General features: G+C 37.2%; 1 protein-coding gene across 13 annotated transcripts in view; it reads left to right on the top strand.

Annotated features, from left to right (window-relative positions):
• MCTP1 (multiple C2 and transmembrane domain containing 1) overlaps positions 1–24,346 on the top strand; it is a 240,516-nt gene that overhangs the window by 98,185 nt on the left and 117,985 nt on the right. For all 13 annotated transcript variants that reach the window (XM_040542064.1, XM_040542060.1, XM_040542061.1 and 10 more), the window contains 3 exons: positions 8,710–8,880; positions 11,789–11,919; positions 23,762–23,948. In XM_040542064.1, the coding sequence (XP_040397998.1) occupies positions 8,710–8,880; positions 11,789–11,919; positions 23,762–23,948 (489 nt within the window). The remainder of the gene's footprint in view (positions 1–8,709; positions 8,881–11,788; positions 11,920–23,761; positions 23,949–24,346) is intronic.

Below are 24,346 nucleotides of genomic sequence, written 5' to 3'. Positions count from 1 at the left end.
AAAAGCATAAATTTGTGGTCAATCAAGCTGTAATTGTACTTCAATCAATTTATGTTAGAGCAAATGTGTTTTCCAGTCAAAATTAAGTTTGTTTGTTTGTTTGTTTGTTGGTTGTTTTTCTTGGTTATAGCTGGGAAAGGAGAAGAGCTGATATGCTTAATTAAGGAAAAAAAAAAAGTTGGGTATTTTATAGTTTTTACCTCCCAGTACAATGCACTGACTTTTCAAGTGGTTCTCCCCGCGAAGAGTTACAGGGTTTTTTTTATAAACATTGCTTGTTTTTTTAGAGATATCAGGTAATCCTACCTGCATTTGACAATTAATTGTTTTCATTAACATAAGCAGAAACCTTTCTATGTGCCACTCTTTCGAAGAACATTTCATGTTGTTTTGAGCAGACAGACTTTTCTGCAGAGAATCTGAAGGTACTGGTAAATTGGGCCCCTTTCTCACTGATGCTGTACAATTTGCTGTATGATTGCAGGAGGTTAATTCAGACGAGTGCAGGGGATAGTGGCATCGGGTAGTGTGAGGTGAAGGCAATAAAATATGAAAGAATGATCTTGGGAAGGTAATAAGAGGCCAACAGCAAGGCAGGTGGTTTTGGTGAACAGACTGAATCTCGCTTCCCAGATTTTCAGTTGCCTCGGACATTAAAAAACCTACTTGTGTGTACATTGGATGTGAAAAAAAGACAGGAAATAGGAGTAACAACCTGAAAAGTTGTCTTCCTGCCCTAATGTGTGAACAATGTAGCCAAACTGTGCTGACATGTTTGTTTAATCTGTCCATAAAAATCTACAGTGATGGATATTCTGCCACCATACTATCATTTCCATTATAATGCTGTTTTTTTTTTTTTTTCCCCTAGTGTCTAACAGTATCTCCTGTGATGCAAATTGTTCTTATCTCTTCCCTTGACACAGATAGATATGTTTTGTCACAGTGATTTGGGCACAATTTACATACACATTTTAGAGTACCTCTGGGGAAAAAAAAAAGCTATCTTGAAAAAAATACATGTATATTTAATTTGAAGGAAAGTTTTGGGGTGTTCAGGTACTAAAGATGAAGAGTCTGTAGGAAGAAACAAAACAATGGTTTAGTCATTAAGGTTTTACTCTGTGTAGATAATATATCAGAAGGAATAGTGATAAGATGGGAGAAATTAACAAGACTGTTGATGGTTGACCACAGCCAGCACAAAGCCTTGGTGCTGTGCAAACACTGTTCAGCAACAGGTAACACAATGGTGTGTCATCAACAATGTTTTAGGAACAAATTCAAAACACAGCACCTTCCAGGCTGCTGAGGGAAAACTGAACTCCATCCCAGCCAGACCCAGTACAAGCTCAAATGATGTTTTTTGGTCAGACTGATTTTCTAACAACCTTTGCTGGGTCTTGGCTCACTGTTAGTTGTGGAGCATACAGGAAGCCTCTCTGAGAAAGACTGAAGGACAGGGACTGTACAGTTTCAGATCAGAGTGCTCAGAACTATGTCCAACCTGATTTTGAACATTTCCAGTGATGGGGCATCCACAGCTTCTTTGGGTAACCTGTACCAGTGTCTCACCACTGTCTGCTCATTGCCCGGCCTCTATCCATGTTTGGGATCGACCCAACCCATGTGCAGGACCTTGCACTTGGCCTTGTTGATCTTCATGAGGTTCATATGCACTCACCAAGTCTGTCAGGATCCCTCTGGATGTCATCCTTTCCCTTTAGCGTATCAGCTGCACCACCCAGCTTGCTGTCATCCACAGAGCTACAGAGCTGCTGGGTGAGGAAATCTGCAGTAAAAGATAAGATGTCACCCTCTCTTCGTTTAAAATTTCCATTTTGTTTCATATTTTAGAACTGCAAATTCTAGAATGCACTAGAATGTATTAGTGCTATTAATTTATATTATTAACATGTGGCGAGCTCTTTCAGTGTGACTTCGATTAACTGAAATGAAAGCTCCATTCTTCCCAGAAATTAAGATACATTAGTCTGGGTTGCAACAGATTATATATAAACTAAGAGTAAAATTAGTTTTTCATCCTAAAGTCATGACTGTGAAGCTGTTTTTGGTTAATTACAGTTGGAGACGGGTGCATTCACTGCCTAAGGCAAGTGAATTAAAGCAGTTTGTAGTTTGTGTTTAGATTACTGTTTTTGCTTTAATTCATCGTTACAATACTTTTTTCATATACCTTTAAAAACAAAATTATAACTTAGGAACAATTGAAAAAAAAAGCTAAATGTAATGTGCTTTCAGCTCCTAACTGCTGACTGTTTTTAAATTTTATTTCAGGTGTTTTCCTAAAAATATGCATGTTCAGTAGCACTCATTAAAATGCCAAAAACTATGGCCTTATTAACTGATACTTTTATGCCTAATTCAAAATATTTGCTTTATGTGACAGATTGGCCTTTTCCTAGCATGAAAACCTGTATGAAGCATTTTTTCTATTTTAAAATTGAAACAAATGCGTTTCTGCTGGAACAAGATGCCTCTTGAGTAGAGAATAAAACTTGGAAATAGCAAATCATGGTTTAAGGATAACAAAGAAGCAGAAATATGGAGTAGTATGACATTGCTTAATTGAAGGAATTTTTCAATCAACGTAGCATCTTTCAAACAAAGCTGTGTATAATTTTAGAATAGGAGGTAGAATTATTTTGAGATGGTTTATAAGAAATTCTTTTTTTAAGATTAAGAAAATATTAGCTTTTGTAAGCCATTGGGTTCTAGATGTCAGTTTATCAGGTGTAAATAGTGCTTGAAGGAAAACTGTTAAATAATGGAATAGAAGTAAAAAATGTCAGAATAGATACACCTGTCTGTTAGACGTCTGGCTATAAAAATTATGCAAATACTTGGTGAAGCTTATATTTGCATTATGGATACGTGAGTGGTAGCAGCTGTTATGGTTATCAATCAAAACAGCAGAGTAGTATTTCGGCAGGGGGGTCTGGGTTCAAGTTTCCACTTCCAAAAGCACAGGTAGTTTTCATCAAGTGTTAGTGGCCACCATGCTTCTTTGTGTCACATCCACTTTGGTGTTAGGACAGCGGAAAACAACACGATCATCAGGAGACCTGTTCACTTCTATGTATTGCCAACACAGGTCCCAAGAGGAATTGCTGGGAGGAGGAGAAGGGTGAAGGTTAGCATTATACCGGCACAGGCTCTCCAACAACTCCTGCCAGCACACCTTTTTCCTGTATAAATATTTCTGCCCTTTTCCAGAAAATATGAGGCCTAATTAGTGCTTTTACTCCTCTTAATGGAGTCACAACCTTCATCGTATTACACATGAGCTGGCTCCAGTGTAAAACTACAGTGTGGCTTTCCTTGCGTTTGTTTAAGTAGCACACACAATTCTTGGACTCTGGAAACCACAAAAATTCATGAAATGTTGCAAAAGTATCAGCTGTTATTTCAAATATTGCAGTGTCACCAGAAGATTGCTACAACAGTGACAATATAAAGTTGTCAGAGCAAACATCCTAGACCCGATTTAACATGGTGGTCATATTAAGAATATACGGGGTATAGGGCAGTGTAAACTTCTCAGGTTCTGAAAGGGTTAGATTAGCTTCTCCTGGAATGGAAATGTCCTCAATTATCAATTATTGATGATCAGAAGTTAAGATAAATATTCTTTCATATTACAGTACTTATCAGAAGTAATCCATTTACAAAGCTTGTTGAGTAACAATGAGCAGAAACTACAAGGAATTGTCAGAGTCCCGCTAAAGACCTTCTTAGTAGCTCAGTAGCTATCTGCTGATGAATTCTGCAAGGTGTTGTACTTTTTCTAATTTCTAACAGAGGAAAAGCATTTTCTGTGCAGTTTTTTTTACATCTGGCTGTCCCTTGATTTTTTGTCATGTAGGCAAGGTAGCATCTGTGTCTATTGACATTCTGAATATATATATATATTTTTTTTCTTTAAATGCTTTATCTGAGCTGTGTACACATCCCAGAAACTGGGGAACTGGGGGAGAAGAATTCTGACTTTTTTCTGGAATTGGCAGCAGTCATTTACAGTGACGGCTTTGATTTGCTTTGCTGTATTTGTGTTTATTCTGTTCAGCCATGGAGTGAAGTACCATTCTTTGCTACACTCTTTCTTGATTGCATTTAATTTCAAGGTTCCAACCCAAAGTTAGTCTTTGTTTAGGTAATCTTTTGCAGGAAACATGGCTGCATCATTTATTTATCTGATTTTATGACTTTTTTGTTTAAATAAGTTTGTGGTAGGCACAATGTTCCAATCTGCCTGCAACAGCACCCAGAGGCACTCATTATTTTTGGGGTAGCTGTGCAGACATATCCATGACAGAAGGGAAAATGTTTTCATCCAACTAGGAAATCCTATTCGTATTAGGCAATAAAACACAGGAGGACTAATGGTTGTATTTAATTTCAGACAGTTTAGTAGTCTATAGAGGTGAACAATAATTCACTGAAGAGTTATTTCTGAGAGGCAGTATATGGTAATTAACTTACTTCATCTCTTAACTGCTGAACTGTTCTCAAGCAATAGATTTTGCATTCAAGGACACAGAGGAGGTGTGTGCCCTAGTGGTGTGTGTAGCAAGGAGATTTAGTAAAAGCAGATTCTGTTCACATGGGCACAAGCACATGCAAGTGAGAGAGGTGGTTCTTCGCACAGCATGAAGACTGGTCAGGTCAGGTCTGAAGGGGACAGCTCATAAGGTTTCTCCAAGTAATTATGGGCTAGAGTTTCAAAGGTCACTTAGATATCCAGAGGTAAATACTTAAAAGATTTTCAAAAGTGCTTAGTAAGGCTTCTCTTCTTTTGAAGAAAGTAATAACAAAGTTGTGTTGACTGATGCACTCATCCAGAACGTATTCTTGCAGTCTTGGCCCTCAGGAGCCCTGTCCACAGCTTCATAAAGGTCCACGCTGAATGTGGAACCTCAGCCCACAGTGACACCTTCCTTTAAGTCTATGAGACATTGCTCTGCACTGTGTCCTGAGGAGAGCACCACGGCACGTCTGACCTTGGGAGTGCACAACAGAGGCCCAGGACTTCCCAGTACCTAGATTTTTTTCTCAGCCTCGGTTGGTTTGTGACTCAAACCCATATGCCCACATACAGAATTTTAAGCCATGTGGTAAGATTGTCTTTCAGCTCTGCTGTTTATCTGGCAGACTATATTAATCATATCTAATAGGGGATACAGTTCCATTTTTGTGTCAGCAGGTTTTCTGCTGTTGGCATCTCTAGCCTTTCCGCTACCCTGAATATAGATAGAACAGGGGAAACACAATTAAAAGCTAATTTTATCAGATCAGAAAATGTTATTTTTGCATACTGCTTATGGTAGAAGTATTAAAGATATAAGATATGAAGAGATGTGTGTTTTTCTCTTGCAGGCAGCTATAAGCATCTTTTGACATGAAAGACTCCTTTTCAAAAATCTAGTTTTTATTTTCTTTTGGGAAAATAAAATTTCACAGTATGCAACCTACATTTGTTTTTTGGTTGGTTGTTTATTTTGGTTGGTTGGTTGATTTTTGTTTTGTTTTTAATCACATTAATGCTGGTTAGCTGTGGCCTGAGAGCTTGTCCTTGCTTCTGTCAGAACTGTGACATTACACAGACAGTATGGCCAGTTACAGATGGAAGTATTCTGAAATGTAACTTTACACCTACTCCCAGAGAAATTAAAAACTGTGCAGTTTCTTCAAGTTTTTATCTGTTTGTTGCAGAAGAGTGAAACCAGGATGCAATATGCATCACCTACTTTGTTGGAAATAAGACAGCTAAGAACTAGTTTCAAGACATATTTCTTCATAGGAGGAACTTGGAAAGAGTCATACTGATGTCTTCATTTTACTCTCATGGTTTTACTTCTGGCATTGTGGGATGGATTACAGAAGGTTGCTTAGATACTTAAAAAAGTACCTAGAAATGATGCACCTGTCTCATCCTGTGAAATAAATGTCATAAGGAAAGAACTCTGTGATGTGAAATTAGTCTTATCTTCCATTATTTCATTTATTAGCTTTTGACAAATTTGACTTGAAATCTAGATATTCTCCTTAGCTTTAGTTCCCACTAGCTGTAGCCCTTCTCTTTCAGTATATCTTCCTTTTTCAGTTTGCTATTTAATGGATCTGTGTGTTGCCAATAAAGCCAGGGAGAGAAGAGCACAACCATGGTCCAAATTCCCTACCTCAGAGAAGCAGCAACAGCAAGCAGCACATACCAGTTTATTTCTAGCAGCCAGCTTCTTTTATTCCAGCAGATTGAAATTTGGGCTATAGCTTTGCTACCAGTCAACATGCCACTGGTATCTGATGAACATTTTGCGCATCATAAACTGTACGATCTGCCTCTGACCTGAAAGGGCTTTCTGAAGCAAAACAGGAATATTTGTTCTCAGGATTTCTTCTTGGTTCTTGTAAACTCCTATCTGACCCAGCTGTTCTACACTCTGTGGTGGATCATCTGGTCTTGCCTTGCCACCTCAAATGAAAATTACATTAGTTGATGAAACTCACTACTGCTCATAAAAAAAAATAATAAATCAGTGTGCTTTATATGGTGGCAGCTGCTCTAATGCAACAAGTTATTTTAAGAACTGTTGAACACAGGGAATTTAGGCCAAGTATATTCTCTAAATGATTCACTGCCTTGTTTGTGATTAGTTAGGTAAAGAGTTCTGAGTTATGCTTAAGTTTTACTTTAAGAGCTCCACAGCTGTAAATGCAAACTAATGCTAATTTTCCGTGAAAATATTCTGGAATTCATTTGGATTCCCACTCAGTTCTTTAAAAAGCCCTTATGGGTTCTTTGCTGAAATGTCTCAATGAAACCACTGCTTCTGTGCCAGTAAGAACTCTTTTTCTAAGCATGCTTTGTCTCATTTTCTTGATTCCTTAACCTGCCTCTCATCACACTGTGTTCAGGGTAGAATCAGTTTTGGTTAATACCATTCAGTCCTTCTTTTCCTCCAAACCTTCTAAGAAACCAAACAATTAGGAAATGCTACCACTTGTTCACAAGACAAGTTTTCAGAAGTGTTGACTGTATACTGCCAAACTAAGGGCATTATTGCTGAGGTAAAATTCATTACATTTAATAATTTTACCTTGATGTAAATGAAGTCTCTTCTAACAACTAAGTTTCTTTCCTGTGTCCTAATTTTTGTAGGGTTTCTACTTTCTGGTGTCACACTGCTGCTTTATGTCACAGGTTAAGGTTACTCCACAGCTGAACTCCATAGTTCCTTGTTTGCCTTTGCAGTAACAATAATTTTTTGAGAAACTTCTCTGCAGTCAAATCCTTCACTACTGCAAGGTAGATCTTAACTAAACAGTGAAATATTTTGGCAGTAACCATATTCATTGGAACGAATAGTTATTAGAAATACATATCAATATGATACGCAACATACTGCTAAAAGCATGTTACTCGGGTTTACTCCCACACCAGTGAACCCAGTCCCTATGTATAACACTTCTCTCTGGAGTTTGGTGAGAGCAGATTGTAATTCAGTCATTATACTCCAGTGTACTTTTTGTAATCTTCTCTGAATAGTAAATAAAGTGAAATTCCTACCCTATGCATTTGCATGGTTATAACCATCCAGTTCTGTTTACCCCGCGAGACTCAAACCAAATTTGCACTGAAAACCCTTAAAAGAATGTGTGAGATCAGAGATGTGTAAGTGATGAAGCTAACAATGCAACAGCATTTTGTTGTATGGATGGTTCCTGAGCCCACAAAGCCTTTGCTGCTCTAACTACATTGCATAATAAAGAGAATGCAGCCTTGATATATTTACAGCCCAGTGTCCGTGCAGACATGAGGTTTTTTGATCCCTAGGCAGAGTAGTTTGTAAGTTAAATATTGTATAGCTATCTAATGGTCTGATTTTAGATAAGGCAATTCTGAATGAATACAATTGCAGAATAAGAGGTGTCCTCCCACACACCTGAGACGTGTTTTCTATAACTGAAGAGTGCAAAAGTGGTATGTCAGTTCTCCCCACTCTTCCACCCCTAGCGGAGTTCATTGATGAATGCAGTGGCCATAGGGTTTGTGGGTGTCTATGTGAACTTTTTTTCCCCAAAAGTTAGCAATTGAGAGGTCCATAAGTTTCTACAGAGTTCAAATTAAAGGTTCAGCAAAGTCTCATCATGAAAATCTTCAACTAACGTGTTGGCACTTAATTCAATTCTCCATGCTGCTAATAGTTGTCAAGCACAGGAGTTTATTGCTTTATTTTAATGTGGTCCACGCTTTTCGTGGTGGATTTGCAGTATTTTAATGGAGGTTTCATTTTCTTGCTGTTCTCTGTTTTAATGTTTGTTCAAGTTCATTCAGTCATATGCAACTCATATAACAGACTTAGCAACATTACAAATAAATGTTACGAGTTCGTTCTGCAGAGAGAAAAGTGAAGCGGGAAGAAAACAGATTTATTTTTTTTAAACATTTCTTTAAGCAGTATTAGTTGAGCTTCATTCTGCAAAAGCAGAACATGACATTACCTGCACATTAGTCACAATTTTCTCTCCAAGTAATTCTTTATAATGTAGTTTATATATGTACTGTCAAATAACTTTAAAATGGCTTAAGATGGTTGTTTACATTCATGATAATACAAAAATGAACATTAAAACACAGGAAATCTATGGATTTGTTTTAACTAAAACTATGTTTTTATTTCCCTGAAGTTTCAGACACAGAGCTTACGCCTCTCAGACCTGCACAGAAAATCTCAGCTATGGAGAGGGATAGTTAGCGTTACCTTGATAGAAGGTCATGAACTTAAGGCGATGGATGCAAACGGGCTAAGTGATCCTTATGTGAAGTTCCGTCTGGGGCATCAGAAGTACAAGAGCAAGGTAATTTTAGCTGTGGTCTGCGCTGCACATAGACTCTGTTTGAAATAGTTTCTTCCTGTTTGAGCTTTTTTTTTCACTTGCATAATTACTTAAAAAATGCTGGGGATTTATTAGCTGTCAGAGCACCTGGATTTTTCTTCAAATGTTTTGTTGTATTTCATTATAAACCAAAATATAAATAAAATAAAGCCAGATAGTGTAAAAAAAAAAAAAAAAGGCACTAAAAATGTAGGTGAGCAGGAGGCACACCATATCTTCCATACAGACTGTGTTGGCTTTTATTTCTCGCTCCTGGTCCATCATTGCAGGGGACAATTGTACAGCAATTGTGACAAGTAGATACCACATCTGTGCCTTTCTGGCTTGATGCAGGTAGACTTGCATTATTTGCATAGTGGTGTCCTCAAAGAGAGTTGTGTTTATGTTCTCATTTTGCTCATTGTGTCCTTGCAGCAAGTTTCGTTAAGTTTTTGTATATGTATGTGTTTAACATGCAAGGAGGATTGATCAGGGAGAAAATGATTGTAGAGAGCTGATTAGTTTCCTTGCTATTATTTTCCTCATTCCTGTTGGTTTGAAAATTGCTGTTTGTGGAAGATACTGGGACCACTGATGACACACCTTCCTCTTTCCATGGCCATGACAGCCCTTGTGGTCTTTGAGCCAGAAGAAAGCAAAAGTCAGAAAGAGACCACAAGTGTCTGGGTGTCAACTTTGCAGACCTCAGAGCCAGCCTTAGGGCCTTCTGACCTGAAATTAGGCTTATGGAGGAATTGTTGATTCCCACAGGCTATTCATAAACTGTCTAGTTCTACTCAAAGCAATACTGGTGGTTATACTGGTGGTTTTTAAGTTTTGTTTTTTTTTTAATCATTATTATTTAGTTGCTGTCTTAATTTGAACAAGTGAATTGACTGATAATCTGAACACTTCGTCTGGAATCATGTAGGGTTTTTAAGTAAATATAAGTGTAAAAGGCTTTTTTTTTTTTTTTTTCAATGCTCCTTAACTACTGTGTATGATTTAGCTTTTGATGATGAAAAATGTGTCTTGGTATTACTAAAATTTCAGTGAAGAGAACTCTAGTGGGAATCCTAATTCAGACTATAGTCTCTATCCCACATTTGAACTGGCTGTCAAGGAAGTCAATTCCAATTCTCCTCTATTTCCATTTCTGTAACTATGGTTTTTAAAATCACCTAGGAGATTAGTGACATTTTCCCTGTCATTATTTGGATTATGTAGATTGGAAGAAAATAATGTTTCCCTTTAAGTATTTACATGGGTGCTTTTCAATAACACATTTTGAGGCAAACAAAAAAAAAGACACTGAAGAGATGCACTTCTTTTCAGACATCTCAGACAAAATCAGAAGATACACTTACCAGTTTGAAATACAGGAAAGATATTTTTCAGAGGTGTAATACTGAGTGATCATTATTTATAATCACGTGTCTGTACTGGAACAAGGTGGAGAGTGATTTAGAGATTTATAGGAAAGTCAGAGGTCTTTTTGTAGCCTTTTAACAAACACGAGGGGAAAGCACATCGACTAATTGGCAGATCTTCTGTCTCAATATCCTGTACATACTGTTTGCCATAATCTCCATTTTATTTATTTTACTTTATTTTTTGTCTTCTGGGTAAAAAAGTGAAGCTGTAAATTCATCACATTACTACATTACCACATTACACACATCTGTTCTAGACCTGTCTTCACACAGGTATTCACTGTAAGGGAATTTATTTGTTCCTTTGATTGACTTTCAACATCTTTGTTGTATTACGACCAATGGAGTAACTGTTCTTTACTTTTTCTGTGATGTATGTTGGAACATGCATAGCTGCTATGTGATTGGTAGACTCCCCCCCCACCCCCCCCCAAGAAAGATGTATATATATATTTGACCATTTTAATCCCTTTTTATCCTTTGGCTTTGTGATAAGTAACTTCCAGTGCATAGTGTTGAGATTAAACATCTCTTAAATGGCATCAGGATCCATATGCAGCTGGGAGTCCCCATCAATGCCTGAAGAATCATCTGGAAATCTATGTTTTTGTGTCCTCACACCCACTTCAGGGTCTGTATCTACCTACCTTTTCACCCCTTTTGTCACCCGGTTTTATGATAGTGTTACTTGGTTTGAAAAAATATTATTTTTTTTAAATCTGTGCATTTTCATGTACAAATCAAAATGAAGAAATCAAATCTCATGCTTTTAGGACTTAAACATTTTCGTAGCTTGTCTAGTCCTTAATCCTCTTTAATTTTTCCATTTTTTCAAGTCAGTGAAACACATCAACTTATATGCAAAGATTCTGTACTGCAGAGCATGTTCAGAAGTACATGGAAGTATGTTGAAGTACTGAAAATGATTCAGAAAACTACTTCTATCTGAGCTGCAAAGGAAAGGAAGTAAATTACAGTTGTTTTTTTGTTTGTTTGATTTCAATTATTTTTTTAAATTACATTTTTTCCCAGTATTGATGAAGCTGGGGAGAGAGGAGATGATCAAATTGTTTCTGTTTAAATACTCTTAGTCACCATCTACTTGTCATTTCAGGTGCTTTGTTTTTCTTTAGGCTGAGGTAATTTGTAGCTAACTGCCACTCAAGATAGGGCATGATTATTCTACAAAAAAATGTATCCATTCCCAGGGTAAATCCTTTGTTCTGAAGGCTTTTGAAGGTGACAGACTGCAAGATTTTGGAGGTTGATGAGGTGTCAAAGAAGCATGAAAGAACTGACCAATAGTCTTTTTTAATTACTGTTTTTTAAATCCTCGGTCCTTGAGATACTCATACCTTAAAAATGCTTCCTGAACACAGACTCTAAAGATCAAATTTGAAATTCAAGAGAAAGTTTGCCTTCACAATGCAATATGACTTTCTTTTTGCTCTTTTCAGATTGTGCCAAAAACTTTGAATCCTCAGTGGAGGGAACAGTTTGACTTTCATCTCTATGAAGAACGAGGTGGAATTATTGATATTACCGTGTGGGACAAAGATGCTGGCAAAAAGGATGATTTTATTGGCAGGTTTGTGCAATTACAGCCTTCTAGTTCCCTGGGGATGGGAGCAGATGATTAAAATGAACCTTGCCGTTGAAACTATTTCTTAGGATCATTTGTTCTTGCCTTTCTTTTTTCAAAGGTGGGGGAGGATTTTTTACAAAGTAAGAGTATAATTTGCTGCGTTGGCATTATTCTTTACCTTGGTGGTGTAAAATAATTTGTGTTGACCAGTAGGTGGCAGCTTTTACCAATTGATAGGCTTAGTTTTTCCAAAATGAAAACCCCATGTTTAGAACTATAATCAAGATGTAGGAGGTTCCATATGGCAACGCCCAGCATAATTCCCATGACTTGTAATAAAAATGTAATACCAAAATGAGGTTCTCATTTTTCAGTCTACTTGGTGAATGAAATGAGAGTACTCTGTGAAGGACTACTCACAATTCAAGAAATGGTATAAATCTGTGTGACTGTGCTCCCTCTGACTGTCTCAGAAGATGATAGGTGTTTTCAGACATTTGCATTAGTTGTCTTGTGCTTATAGATGCTGTACAAAGACAGTGCTTCTTTGAAAGCTGAAAAGTGTTTACATCATATTTTAATAGATATCCATACATTTACAATAAAAATAGTAATTAATCCTGTATACTTTGATTGTTAGAATATTGGTTATAGGTGTTTTCACTAGGACGTTGATACTATTAGGTAGTAGAATTGCTTTTTTGGGTAGCTAAAATTAGGAATGGAAATCCTCCAGACTGAGCTATGTGCTTCTGAAGTCCATATTGTTATGTTTCTACTAACCTTTTCCTCTCTGCTTCTGTTTAAGTTAATGGCTTTCTTTAGATCAGTTGGATAATATTATGTGTTTATTTCCTACCAAGCGGGAATTCAGAATAGATGCAGAGTCTTTGGCAAGCAAACAGCCTTAGTATCAGACAAAAGCTTTTCAAAAGCATGCATAGTACAATTTTATTTTATACAATGAAACGTGGATGGAGTGATATGTTTATATTTGAAGTTCATATCGCTATCTTTTCCCTTTTTTGATTTCAGTCAGCACAAAGGGTAACAATGACTATTTTTCTGAAGTAACATAATCATTTGGACCTGTCTCAATATGTGGCAAACCTTTGGAAATCATTTCTATCTTCTGCTTAGCTTTAACCTTCTTATCCAAAACATGGTGGGTTTTGGAGTTCTGATTTAGGACTTTTCAGAACACAGACCTCAAAGCAATACTTACATTATTACTATTATCAGCAATTATAACATTAAGTTTAAAGTATTTTAAAGAGAACTGTATAAAATAAAGACATGGGTTTTGCTTCAGGGTGCTTGAAACCTAGATAAGAATGCAATAGAGATATTAGAGTAGAAGAAAAATGTGTAACTTCAGGCACATAAGCTATTTAGGTAGCTTTTCAGATATCTGAGAAAGTTATAATGTCTTAAGCTTGAGTGTATTTCTTTTTAGTAACTAGAAGCTATCATGGAAGCAACAAGCGATTTCTACATTTTATTCAGGCCCATGAAATGTGGTAGTATGAGGAATCTTCTCTTGAAGAAAACATCTTGAAGCCTTTAGCATTTCTCCCTGAGAGTATCTTGTTTTGTTTTGTTATTCACCCAAACAGATGTAATTCCTCTATAGCATGAATGCTAGAAAAGATGCTCCTCTGACAAAGCTCACCTGCAATGCTACTGCAGTATTGAACTGATTTCAACAAAATCAGTGGTACTTCTCCCAAAATCTCACTGCGCTTGATTTTTGTGACCTTTCTGCTATCAGCATGCTTATAATCCCTGTTCACTTTGTCCTTTCAGACACTCTCTCGTTTTCACCAGAGATGGTACCACATCTCTGGATAATGTAACCTTCAAACAAATTCTTCTCCGTGAAGATTTCCATGAAAATCTTTGTCATTTGTCAAACTCAATCTGAATACAAAAATAGGTCTTAATATTCACCTTCACTAATACTCTTCCAATCACTATGGATAAAAATCACCAGTACTTGACAGCTCTGCTTTACAGGGACCTCTCTTACCCAGTTTCTTATTTCAAGGCTGTCTCTGAAAGCTGTAAATGCTTTGGTACAGACACTACAGATTTGTTCTGTGTGTGTGCTGTGATAAATAGATATTAATTTTGTAAAGCAAGATTGAGTCTTAGTCTATGAGTAACGTCTGAGTAGGTCTCTCAAGGTACATAGAATAAACTGAATGTTTTGGCTCGGGTTCCAGGAAAGGTCATCATGTAGGACAGAAACAAAAGACTTCCTTGTAGTGTTCTAGCACGTCTCAGTGATGGAGAATAATCAATTTCATCTTATTACGATCTTCCTACTTTCTTACACAATATTTGAGCAGTAGCTATTATACAGAAATAACTTTATTAAATGAAAACAATTTTTTTCTTGAGAAACTGCCCTGTCCGGCTAAAGTATGATTAGGGAGAAGCCAGGCTCGTTTGAAGAGATCCTGCACATTGAGAGAAACAGCAGACTGAGTTAAGAAAACAGTATAAAAAAAGTCTAAGGAGCAGTTTTCATCTCTCATCTACAATGTTTTTTTGTTGTTGTTGTTTTGTTTTGTTTTGTTTTTGCCTATCACGTTCAACTGCTTGCAGAGCATGGGTGAAGGTCAGCAAAATTCCCTGTGCAAAATGCAGATGGGCAATCTGCTTTGCCCAGGAGTGTCCTTGTTAGAGCAACATCCCAAAAAACAGAGTTTCTAAAATAAACTGACTGTGGGGATGGAGAGCAGGAGTTCCCCCACGATCTTGGTGTGGATGCGTGGTGGTGGGATGAGAGACGCGATGCCTACTGGGCAGCTGCAAGTCAGGGCTTCTGAGTGGAAGATTCACAGGACAAGCTCCAGGAACCGTGCAGAAAGTGGCACTGGTAGTACCCTGGAATCGAGGTGTTCTTTCTATGTTAACTTCCATAACTTGCAAATTTCGTTCCAAAGCAGAATGTCATAATTTCTTCTGGAATTATATTTTGTGTCAGCTGCACCTCAGTGAAATAAAAGAACTGGGAAGTCATGAACACAGAATTCTGTGGGCCATGTATGCATTGTCATAATCATTAGTTTGGAGCACTGTGGAGAACCAGGATGAAGTCAGGAATATGGCAAAGTGGAGATGGCATGTGTGCTCAGCCTGTGAGGGCTTGGGTTTGCAATCTTTTTGGGGGCAGGAAGATGAAAGAAGGATGTAAGAGAAGGCTGGAGACATGGAAGTGAGATTCTGGCTTTGGGTCTGCATGACAGGAGGATAGGAGTGGCTTGTAAGAAAAAGGAAAGTATTAAGAGGGTGAGAGTGACAGTGTGGTATCCTAATTCAGAGAAGGAGAAAGATATATCTGTCACAGAACTAGCATAAAGCTCCGTCTTCATCTTGGTACCCAGACACGTTTGGTGCGGTGATTCCCAAAGTGAGATGCTGACTGCTTTATTTCCATTCTTAACTTTGAGCCCTATGTGTTAGTCAAATTTGAGTTGCAACTATATGCACAATCCATGTGAGTATAAAGGATGTAGTGCATTATGAACTTTCATCTATGAATAACGCCCAAAAAAGGAAATCCTAGAACCACTTCAGTGTTTAATTTGAGATTTCAAAAGCCTGAAAAAAGACCTCACACAAAAGTTCTGAGAAAAATATATTTCTGATGATCTGCTGATTTGTATAAGGAAACACTGACAGATTCATGCAGCATGGAGTGAAGGATTAAATTCTGGCATTCTTCTGAAGATCATTCAAAGAAACAAACAAACAAAAAAAATCAAGAACCAAGGATGTGAGGTCTTGAAATGCCTTTTTTTTTTTTTTTTTTGGAAAGCACCAGCACTTAAAGTCATTGGGGCAGGTTTCTTACATTCCAATGAGCATGTGAACTTGCAGTATTAGTCAATACTTCATCTGATAAGTAGAAATACATAGGTATGTCTGTATGGTGTTCTGTCTGAGTATGTTTAATGTTCACATGTTTTTGCTATGTGTAAATCATTTCTTTTCCATATTGAGTCAATATGCTACTGTGATTAAAAACACATACTGTGATACATTTATGTAGGTAATTCTACGATCAAAATGAAGGTGAAATGATTTTAATCTTCGTGTAATTATTTAACTTTCTTTTCATCTGTGTTTCTGAAGGCGATCCTGACTGTCACCTTTACGATAATCAGCTAATAAATCCTCATGATTGTTACACCTCTATGCATAGCAGTAATCTGAACAAATTGGCTGCTGACAGCTGCAATAAATTGCCAAGAATGAGTGCTGTCAGAGAACAAGTTGTTTCTGTGAACATACAGGATAAGTAAATCCCATGTCATGCAGTTTTATTCAGCTGAAGTTATTTGCAGCCCAGTACAGCAGGATTTATAGCATTATTTATTGGTATGAAAAATGCGTGTTTATCTTTAAAATGACATTAACTTTCACTCATATCTTATGCCAGGAAATTACTGTAGACTTCATCTAAATCTATTTTCATCAGTATTTATAGATGTTACTATCTTTTATCAAACCTGATGCAAATGAAGAACAGCAGAAGACCTTCTGTATTTTATATTCATTAAAGCTATGTATTAACTATATCTGTAGAAAAGTGAGATATGTTCCATAATTTTTCTGAACATTGTCATTAAAATTCAAACCGTTTTTGTGTTTGTATATATGGGTACACACCTTATAATATTTATTTAATTTCGTCCTCTTAAAATGGATGTTGTGAATCCAGAGTTACAATACTGAAAATGAAACATTTTGATTTTTTTTTTTCAACAGCTAATCGGCTATGTTTTGTCTGTTTAATTTTTTCATCATAGTGAAGCTATAGAGGGTTTTTTGGGTGCACATAAACAGAAGCACAATGAGAGCTATACTGCTGCATTATTAATCTGAAAACAGAGTGATATACTGCTCAGAGTTCTATACCGAAGTGGGATATTTATATAAGATATTTATGTCTTTTCAGTTTTATTTTTCCACCCAAATTTATATAATTTCACTATGGCAGACTGAATATTATCAGCAGAGAACTTAGTTGTGCTGTTCAGCTGTGTATTCGTACTGCAGCGTGCACATAAAGTTAAGTGAAGGACACTAAATGTGCTACTGTGAATATTGTTTTGTCATTTTTTTCTAAAGATGTGGAGACTGTAATTTATATTAAAATACTGACAACTTTCTTTTTTAAATACTGTTGCCCGACAAAGAAGCTTTGAATAGTAGGTGTCAATGTCTGTGTGCAGCCTCTGTATTGAAACTGGCGAATTTTTAAATTTCGCAGAATTCTATGGAGACAAAATGGATTTTTCTGGATTTGTAAATAGCACTTTATTATGGTGGTATTTCAGCTTTTTTTATTATTGTTTTTTACATGGTTGTTTGAAAAAGTCTGCACGTTGCAGTAACTTTGGAGGCGAATTTTATTTTCAAAGTTTAAATCTATTGTTTAATATTCTATTGTAGTGTGAGTTTTGATCTGTGTGCACATGTGAATTACACAGCAATTCTGTGTAAACACAGACAAGCACACAACCAACAGACTGTGTGTATAATAGTTTGTTGATTATACATGATGACTAAAGTTAAATCATTGCAGATGTATTTCTCTGTGTAAAATGAAGGTTTTGCCAGAAGCATTAACATCTAAAAATGCTTCTGTCAGGCCTGCCCTTGACAAATCCTGAGATGTGCTGAGCCATCTCCATTTGTGATTGTTTTCAAAGGGTAAATAGTGCATTTCAAAATCTGGCCATCAGGTATTCCACTCCTTACTTATTACTATCTCCGCACATTTTAGCTGCACGTAACAGTGCAGAGACATTGCTGTTCTGCTAAAAAGCAAGAAAGGGTCATCTTTGTCTTTAATGAAATCTTAATTAAATTTCTCTTACCAGGTATTTTATTGCTCACAGTTTTTATTGACATTTGTTATTGCCATGTACTTTTGCAAAATTAGTAGTACTGGTGAACGTATTAACTGAGATACAGAATGCTGCGCACAAACTGGCTATCTTTGTAGATCCTTCTTCTGGCCCTTAAGGTCCTGCATATGGAAATTTACATTACTGTATGAGGTAAGAGCTAAGAAATGAGAGGAAGGGAGAAGGAAAACTAAAATGGCTACCTAGATATGGGGGCCCTGACAGTAAATATGAAGAAAATTAGTAGTGTTGATAAGGGTTTTTGAGAGTTTCTAGAAGACAGATTGGAGCCACGTGGAAGATCATGCAAAGTTGTTTGGACCAGCTAGTGAGGGGAGAACCAAGCAGGAAAAATCAATGTTTCTCAAAGCAAAAGAATGGTTTAGCAAAGGAAAGTGTTAATTTTGATGCGAAGAAATTACAGTGATGACAGTGCTAACAGTGCGTGTCTGTAGTGCATGGCTGTGCTGTGAGGATGATATAGGACATAATAAAACATCCACAAGTACTTCTTTTTGTCTACACAATTTCAAACGTAAATCTGTAGTGTTATGGCAAAGAGTTATGCTTAGGAAAATGTTCATCTGTCATTCCAAAATCCATCAATGGGATTTTGTGGCACGGCCCATATTTTTTTTAGCAAGCCATAAATACTTGCCTGCATTCAGGTATAGCTTAGTGACCAGTGAGGTTGCCCTGTGCTTGGTGGGGCTCTCATATTTCCATTATCCAGACCGGCTTACCGTTTCCTCGGGTCCTGCCGAGGTCTGCAGCCATCTGCAACCATCCTGGGGATCTCATCCAGCACCCCGAGCTCCCCTGCCGTCGGTGTCCTACTTAGCTGAGGTGCCGCCTCCAGCTCCTTGGGGAACTTTCCTGGTTTTCAGTCTACCGCCTCTCTCCATCACCTATGACAAGCACAGCGTGGGGTCTGTAGTTTTATTTCTTTCTCATTATCTCTATGCTTAAAAATGCCACACTCTGGTTCCTCCAAGAACTTCATGTAACTGCAGTCCTGTCTTTTTGAGCCCTATCATTTTCTGTTGCTGCCTTGCAGAATTTCCGCTCTCCGTTTGTTTCCTGGTTTTACTGGAACATTTTACTCTGCTCATAAAGGCTACGGAGTCTCGCAAATTGTAGCAGTTCGTGCCTCGCTTCTTCTGATGTGTGGCCAGCTCAGTTCTAATTGCAGAATTGCACAGTTTCCTCTCCTTGGCATCCTTTGGAGCAGCATAGACCTGGATCACAGTGGAGTTAAAAGGCTGTCTTTCTGAACAAGTCGTGACGATAATTAAGTTGCCTGGGTTGTAGCCAAGTGGTGCTTTTCTGTCCCTATCACTTAGGATTGTGCCAATTCCTCTTTTATGCTTTATTTTGTCATGTGAGAAAATGATCTCGCTATCTGCTGTCTCTCCCTTGCCTGGCCACCTGGCTTTTAAGAGGCCTTCTATATCATGTCGCTACCTTTGTATTTCATTCATTAGCAAGGATATTTCACCAGGGTGCCAAAGCGGTCTTACATTCCAGGTTCTGTTAGAACTAGAGAGGGGAGGTGATTTTTGCCTCTTAGACCTGCTGATAATAAAATACTACATATAGTTCTGGTTTCCACACTTTAAAAAGGATGCAGGAGAATTTCACTGGATCAGAAAAGTTACAAAAAGTCATTTGAGGGCTGTAGGAGATGTGTTCCAAGGAAATATACAGGGAGCTGGTGGTGTTTAGCATATCAAAAGGAAGATCAGGAAGAGATATGATTATGGTATATGAGTACCTTCACCTGAAGAAAATACGGGGTACCAATGGCTTTTTTTAACCTAGTAGAGAAAGGCATAAAAAGAACCAAAGCCAGATACATTCAAATTAAAAATAAATCAGAAATTCCTATTTCTAACATTTTGGGTAATTAACACACACTGAAGACATGTTCAGAGGAAGTGGTGTATTCCCCTTAAATCTTCAAATCCTCTTTCTGGGAGTTGCACCATGTCTCAGCTGCTACTTACCTATCACACTCCGGTGTGTGAGCTTGAGGCACTTACATGATTTTTTTCCTCCCTTCTCATGTCTCAAGGCCTGCAAATCCAGATCCACGTGGCGTCTGGTAATGTTCATGTGCAGAGCTGATGAGGGAGGTATTTGGGAAGATGTATCTCTGTTTCTGAACATGTCAGCTACCCAAGTGCATGTTCAGTTGTCCCCTCCTGGCACTTTTAGCATTGTCATAGTTGTGCACTGAAGGGACCACATAACATGGGGCAGCGGTATAATGCAGAATACTCTAATTACCCTAAAAGCTAAAATTTACTGAAAGGTGATTTATAGTCATGCTTGAAAATCTGTCTGCAGAGGTAATGGCTATTTTTGCTATAGTTCTTCATGCTGGCCTCTTCACCAGAGGTAAATTTTTCCTGTCACCAGCAGCATGTGATAATAATGTCATGAAGACTGAATTCTCCAAAAATTGGTATTTATCTCCTGTTTTCAATGTGACTCCAACTATATGCAACTTATAGTCTTCTGCAAATGTCTGTAATTTTTCATGGTCCTCAGTGGAGAATAAAAGACAAAAATTCCTACCACTGCCCTGCTTGTTCTGCAGCACTTTCTGGTAGCATTCAAGTTCACCTTCATCCTCAAACCATCTTTGTTCTCCATGGAAACACTTGTAGGTGACAAATGTGTCTAAAAGCACATCTTAACTGATGTAAAAGTGAGCTTTAAAGCTTGGAATACAGGTATGTGATCTTGGTTATCCACAACTTTGTATTTAGCATCTCCCATGCTTGTCTTGATTATAAATCATTGTCTTAAAATTTAATGTTCATCCTGAACTTTCCAACAATGTTAAATCTTGAAAAGTATTTTGTGAATTCTAGTTTTTGCAGGTAAATTGAATCAAAAAAGTTTTGTAGGTTTTCCTACTGGTGTTAGTTATTCTAGGATAAGATTACTGCTTAGACAATGTCTTACTGAAAACAAGCTTCCTTCATTGTTTTGCTCCCATGCAAAGATCTAGTGAGAACAAAAAACAGATCTAACAACAACAACAAATGTTGCAGGAAAATTTTGTGTAAGAAAAAACAAAGTTGATTTTTCCCCCCCCCCCCAGGAAAAACTCAACTATTAGTGGAAAAGATCACAATTTTTCTAGCAGTGTAAATTGGAATGTTTCTATTTGCTTTTTCCTTCGTCTTTGGACTCCAGTGCATGTGCTGCCAATGCATTTGCCTTACGCCTAATGCTCCATCCGCACTTCCTGTGAGTTAGGTGCATGCAAGTTGTATCTCCTGCAAAGTGTCACCCAGAGCAGAGGATGTGGCACAGAATGAGCAATGTGCTTCATCTGACTTAGTAAGGACATTGGTGCTCTTAACTGGGATTTCCATAAAGCACAGTGGTGCCGTTCCTTGATGGAATAATCTCAGGTTTTTATCAAATTATCTGTGGGCCATTCTGAGAATATTTTTCTTGTAAAATGATTAAGGCCTTCACTAGAAGAAGTTTCCAAGACACTTCCTACCTCTCTGTATGATATTAGGAAATAACTAGCTGGTGATTGTTCACAGAGATCTATCAAAAAGACACAGAGACATATTTCTTTGTAAGTCTCTCTTAAATATGGTGCTATTTCAAATATTTTTATACTTACAGGAAAAATGTACAGGTAAAATCAGATTTTCAATTTATTTTAGCCTAAATAAGAAATAACACATACTAATAGTTACAGCACAAAGAGTGCTGTAACTTTGTGAACTCAAGGCATTGGAGCTCGTAGCTCTGACAGAAACACTATAATTTTACAGTCACTACATTTTTATGATGCTTGTAGGTGTTTGGGTTTTTTGTTGGAGTGCAGGTAGCATTCGTTTTCTATTTTTGAGTGAGGAGTGGATTATTTCTGCATTACTTATATTGTAATGGCTTTCTGATTCTTTTACTTGCTCTTAAGAGAGTTTAAACGGTCCTTCCAATGATTATTGATTAAGGTTACAGAGATAGTTTATTTCAAAACAGATATTCCTCAAAAATATCTCTGCAAACAATCTAAGAATATTTAACACTAGAGGCATCTTAACCTACTCCTACTTTTAACATTTGATCATAATATTTATTATCTTAAGGAGAGCATTATACTCCTCACCGTGGCCTAAACAAAAATCTGACTGCCTATGTGCACGTGTGAAACTCAGATTGACTGTGAACCTACACTGACAGCAACAGCTTTTGTTTTTCTTAATTTCATTTCTAACATCTTATCTTCCAAAGAGTTCAAAATAAACGGTAAACATAAAACTCAGAGAGCTATGTCAGTTAGAAATTTTCTTATTGTAAAATAATTGAAACTTGTTACTATATGAGCTTTGCAGTAGTTTAATTTTGACAGCTACACAGACAGTAAATGTTTTTTAAAAAATTAAAAGAAAATTTTCCTGTAGCAAATCTAATCTGCCTGTGATTGCATAGTGCCTATTTTATGAGGATGCATTTATTCTGATAATTGGCTATTTCCTATCCTTAAATGCCTATTTATTCATGTCTGCCACCTTTTTCTCAGTTTATTGGCCCTGCGGTCACCACATTATCTTTCTCTTCAAAATCAATTGACATTTTATGAAAAGAGTTTGCTAGATGTTTAGCTTAGTGAGAGTGGCATATAGAACATGTGCTTGTCACATTAAATAATCACTGTTAAAAGTAGACTATTTGGTTGTTTAACTAAGTATGGAATGTATTCATACACTTGACTTTGATATTGTTTTTGTTTTTATTCAGAGTAATGTATTGGCAAAACACTACTAAGAGATGCTATAAGTGGAAGTATTCCTAAAAGTGCTTTTTCACAGAAATTCCTGTACATTGAGAAATGGCATTACATGATCTTGAAGGTCTTTTCCAACCTTATTGATTCTATGAGTTGATACAGGCATTGAATTTTTTATACACATTCAGGGTTGCAATCTAGGAAAGTTGAAACTTGTGAAGTATACATGTTAAAATATTGGTACTTCTAAGGTACGTACAGAGTACATATTTACTGACTGTAAGGTATGGTTTTAATTAAAAGTTTCTGGTCAGCTCCTTGTTAGCTTTTCCTTTATAGTTCTATCTTTTATTTTTAAAGATGTTTCAACACTTGCAAAGGTATTTCTGCTGGCTAGCACGTATGGAGCCATTCTTCATTAGTTCAGTGTATGGTGTATCCCATGCAGCCAGGGTTATTCAGGGAGGGATCAAGCAGGGTGGATTGGCTTCAGCCACTATTTGTGCAGTTATAAGCAGTCCCTGCTCATTACAACATGAGACATCTTGTTATATAAGGGCTTGTGGCATCAAATTTTATCCTGGCTGCTTGCATGAAGCTTTGACCCTGAGCCGTTCATAGCTAACTGCAAGAGAGCTGAGCCTTGGGTGGTGCTCAAGTTGTGCTTTTCTATGTTCAGTCATGTTGACTCCGTCACAATTAAGTCCACACAGATTTTATTTTTTCTTTTTTGTTAGAGGGGACTTTTACTGTTGTTGGATGAATGGTATTGAAAACATTCATACCAAAACTTACATTTTAAGATTTATACAAGAGGCAAAATTGAAAAGTAAAATTTGCATCTGAATATGATTTTTTAAAATTCTCTTTGACTGGAACTCAATTAATACATTTTAGACAACCTTGTTTCCTGTGTTTGTTTGTTTTTTAATCAATATTTCTACTATTCACATGCATAACAAGTTGCATCTTTGAAAAAACAGCTAACAAGCAAGCAGCATGGGCTGAAACTGAAGAGAAATCCTTTCAGAAGCTGGAAGGAATTCCTATTGATTTGTCTTTGTTTGTTTGTTTGTCCAGCTGAATGCCAGTAAGCCAGCGTGCTGTTGCTTAATGTGAAGAAAACCGCAGGCTGATGAAAAATGTTTGTTTCTAGGTGCCAGGTCGACCTGTCAACCCTAAGTAAAGAGCAAACTCACAAGCTGGAGATGCCGCTGGAGGAAGGAGAGGGATACCTGGTGTTGCTGGTCACTCTGACAGCCTCAGCTGCAGTCACTATCTCTGACCTCTCTGTCAACTCCCTGGAGGACCCGAAGGAGCGGGAGGAAATACTGAAGAGATATGTATGGAGTTCTCTTTTGCCCTCTGTTTGCAAAATGGTTGTTTATATGAATAATAAGTATTAGGGAGAAAAGTCCAAATATATCTCTTACATCCTTATCACATTCAGCCTCTGGCAGTCATTTAAACTAGTCATTAATATTATTGCAGCTAAAACAAGTAGCATCAGGAAGGCTGCAAATCCTCTTTGTACAGTAACGTATTTTTTACCTTAGTAATTGAGCTATTGCATTTGACTCCGTGACATAAAGAAGTTTGCCTTGCAGATCGTTTTTACCAAGTGCGAGAAAACTAAGAAGTTATGTAGTGGCTGCACAGTTTCTGGTGGGTGTTTATGCCAACTGATTTGAAGTGCCAATAGTCTGGGGTTTTTAAGCTTTGACTAAAGAGAAAGAAATTT

This window comes from Cygnus olor, chromosome Z (genome assembly GCF_009769625.2).
Source record: "Cygnus olor isolate bCygOlo1 chromosome Z, bCygOlo1.pri.v2, whole genome shotgun sequence".
NCBI classification, from domain to species: domain Eukaryota; kingdom Metazoa; phylum Chordata; class Aves; order Anseriformes; family Anatidae; genus Cygnus; species Cygnus olor.
Note: the sequence above shows the minus strand (reverse complement) of the source record. Positions and strands in the feature narration are given on the sequence as shown.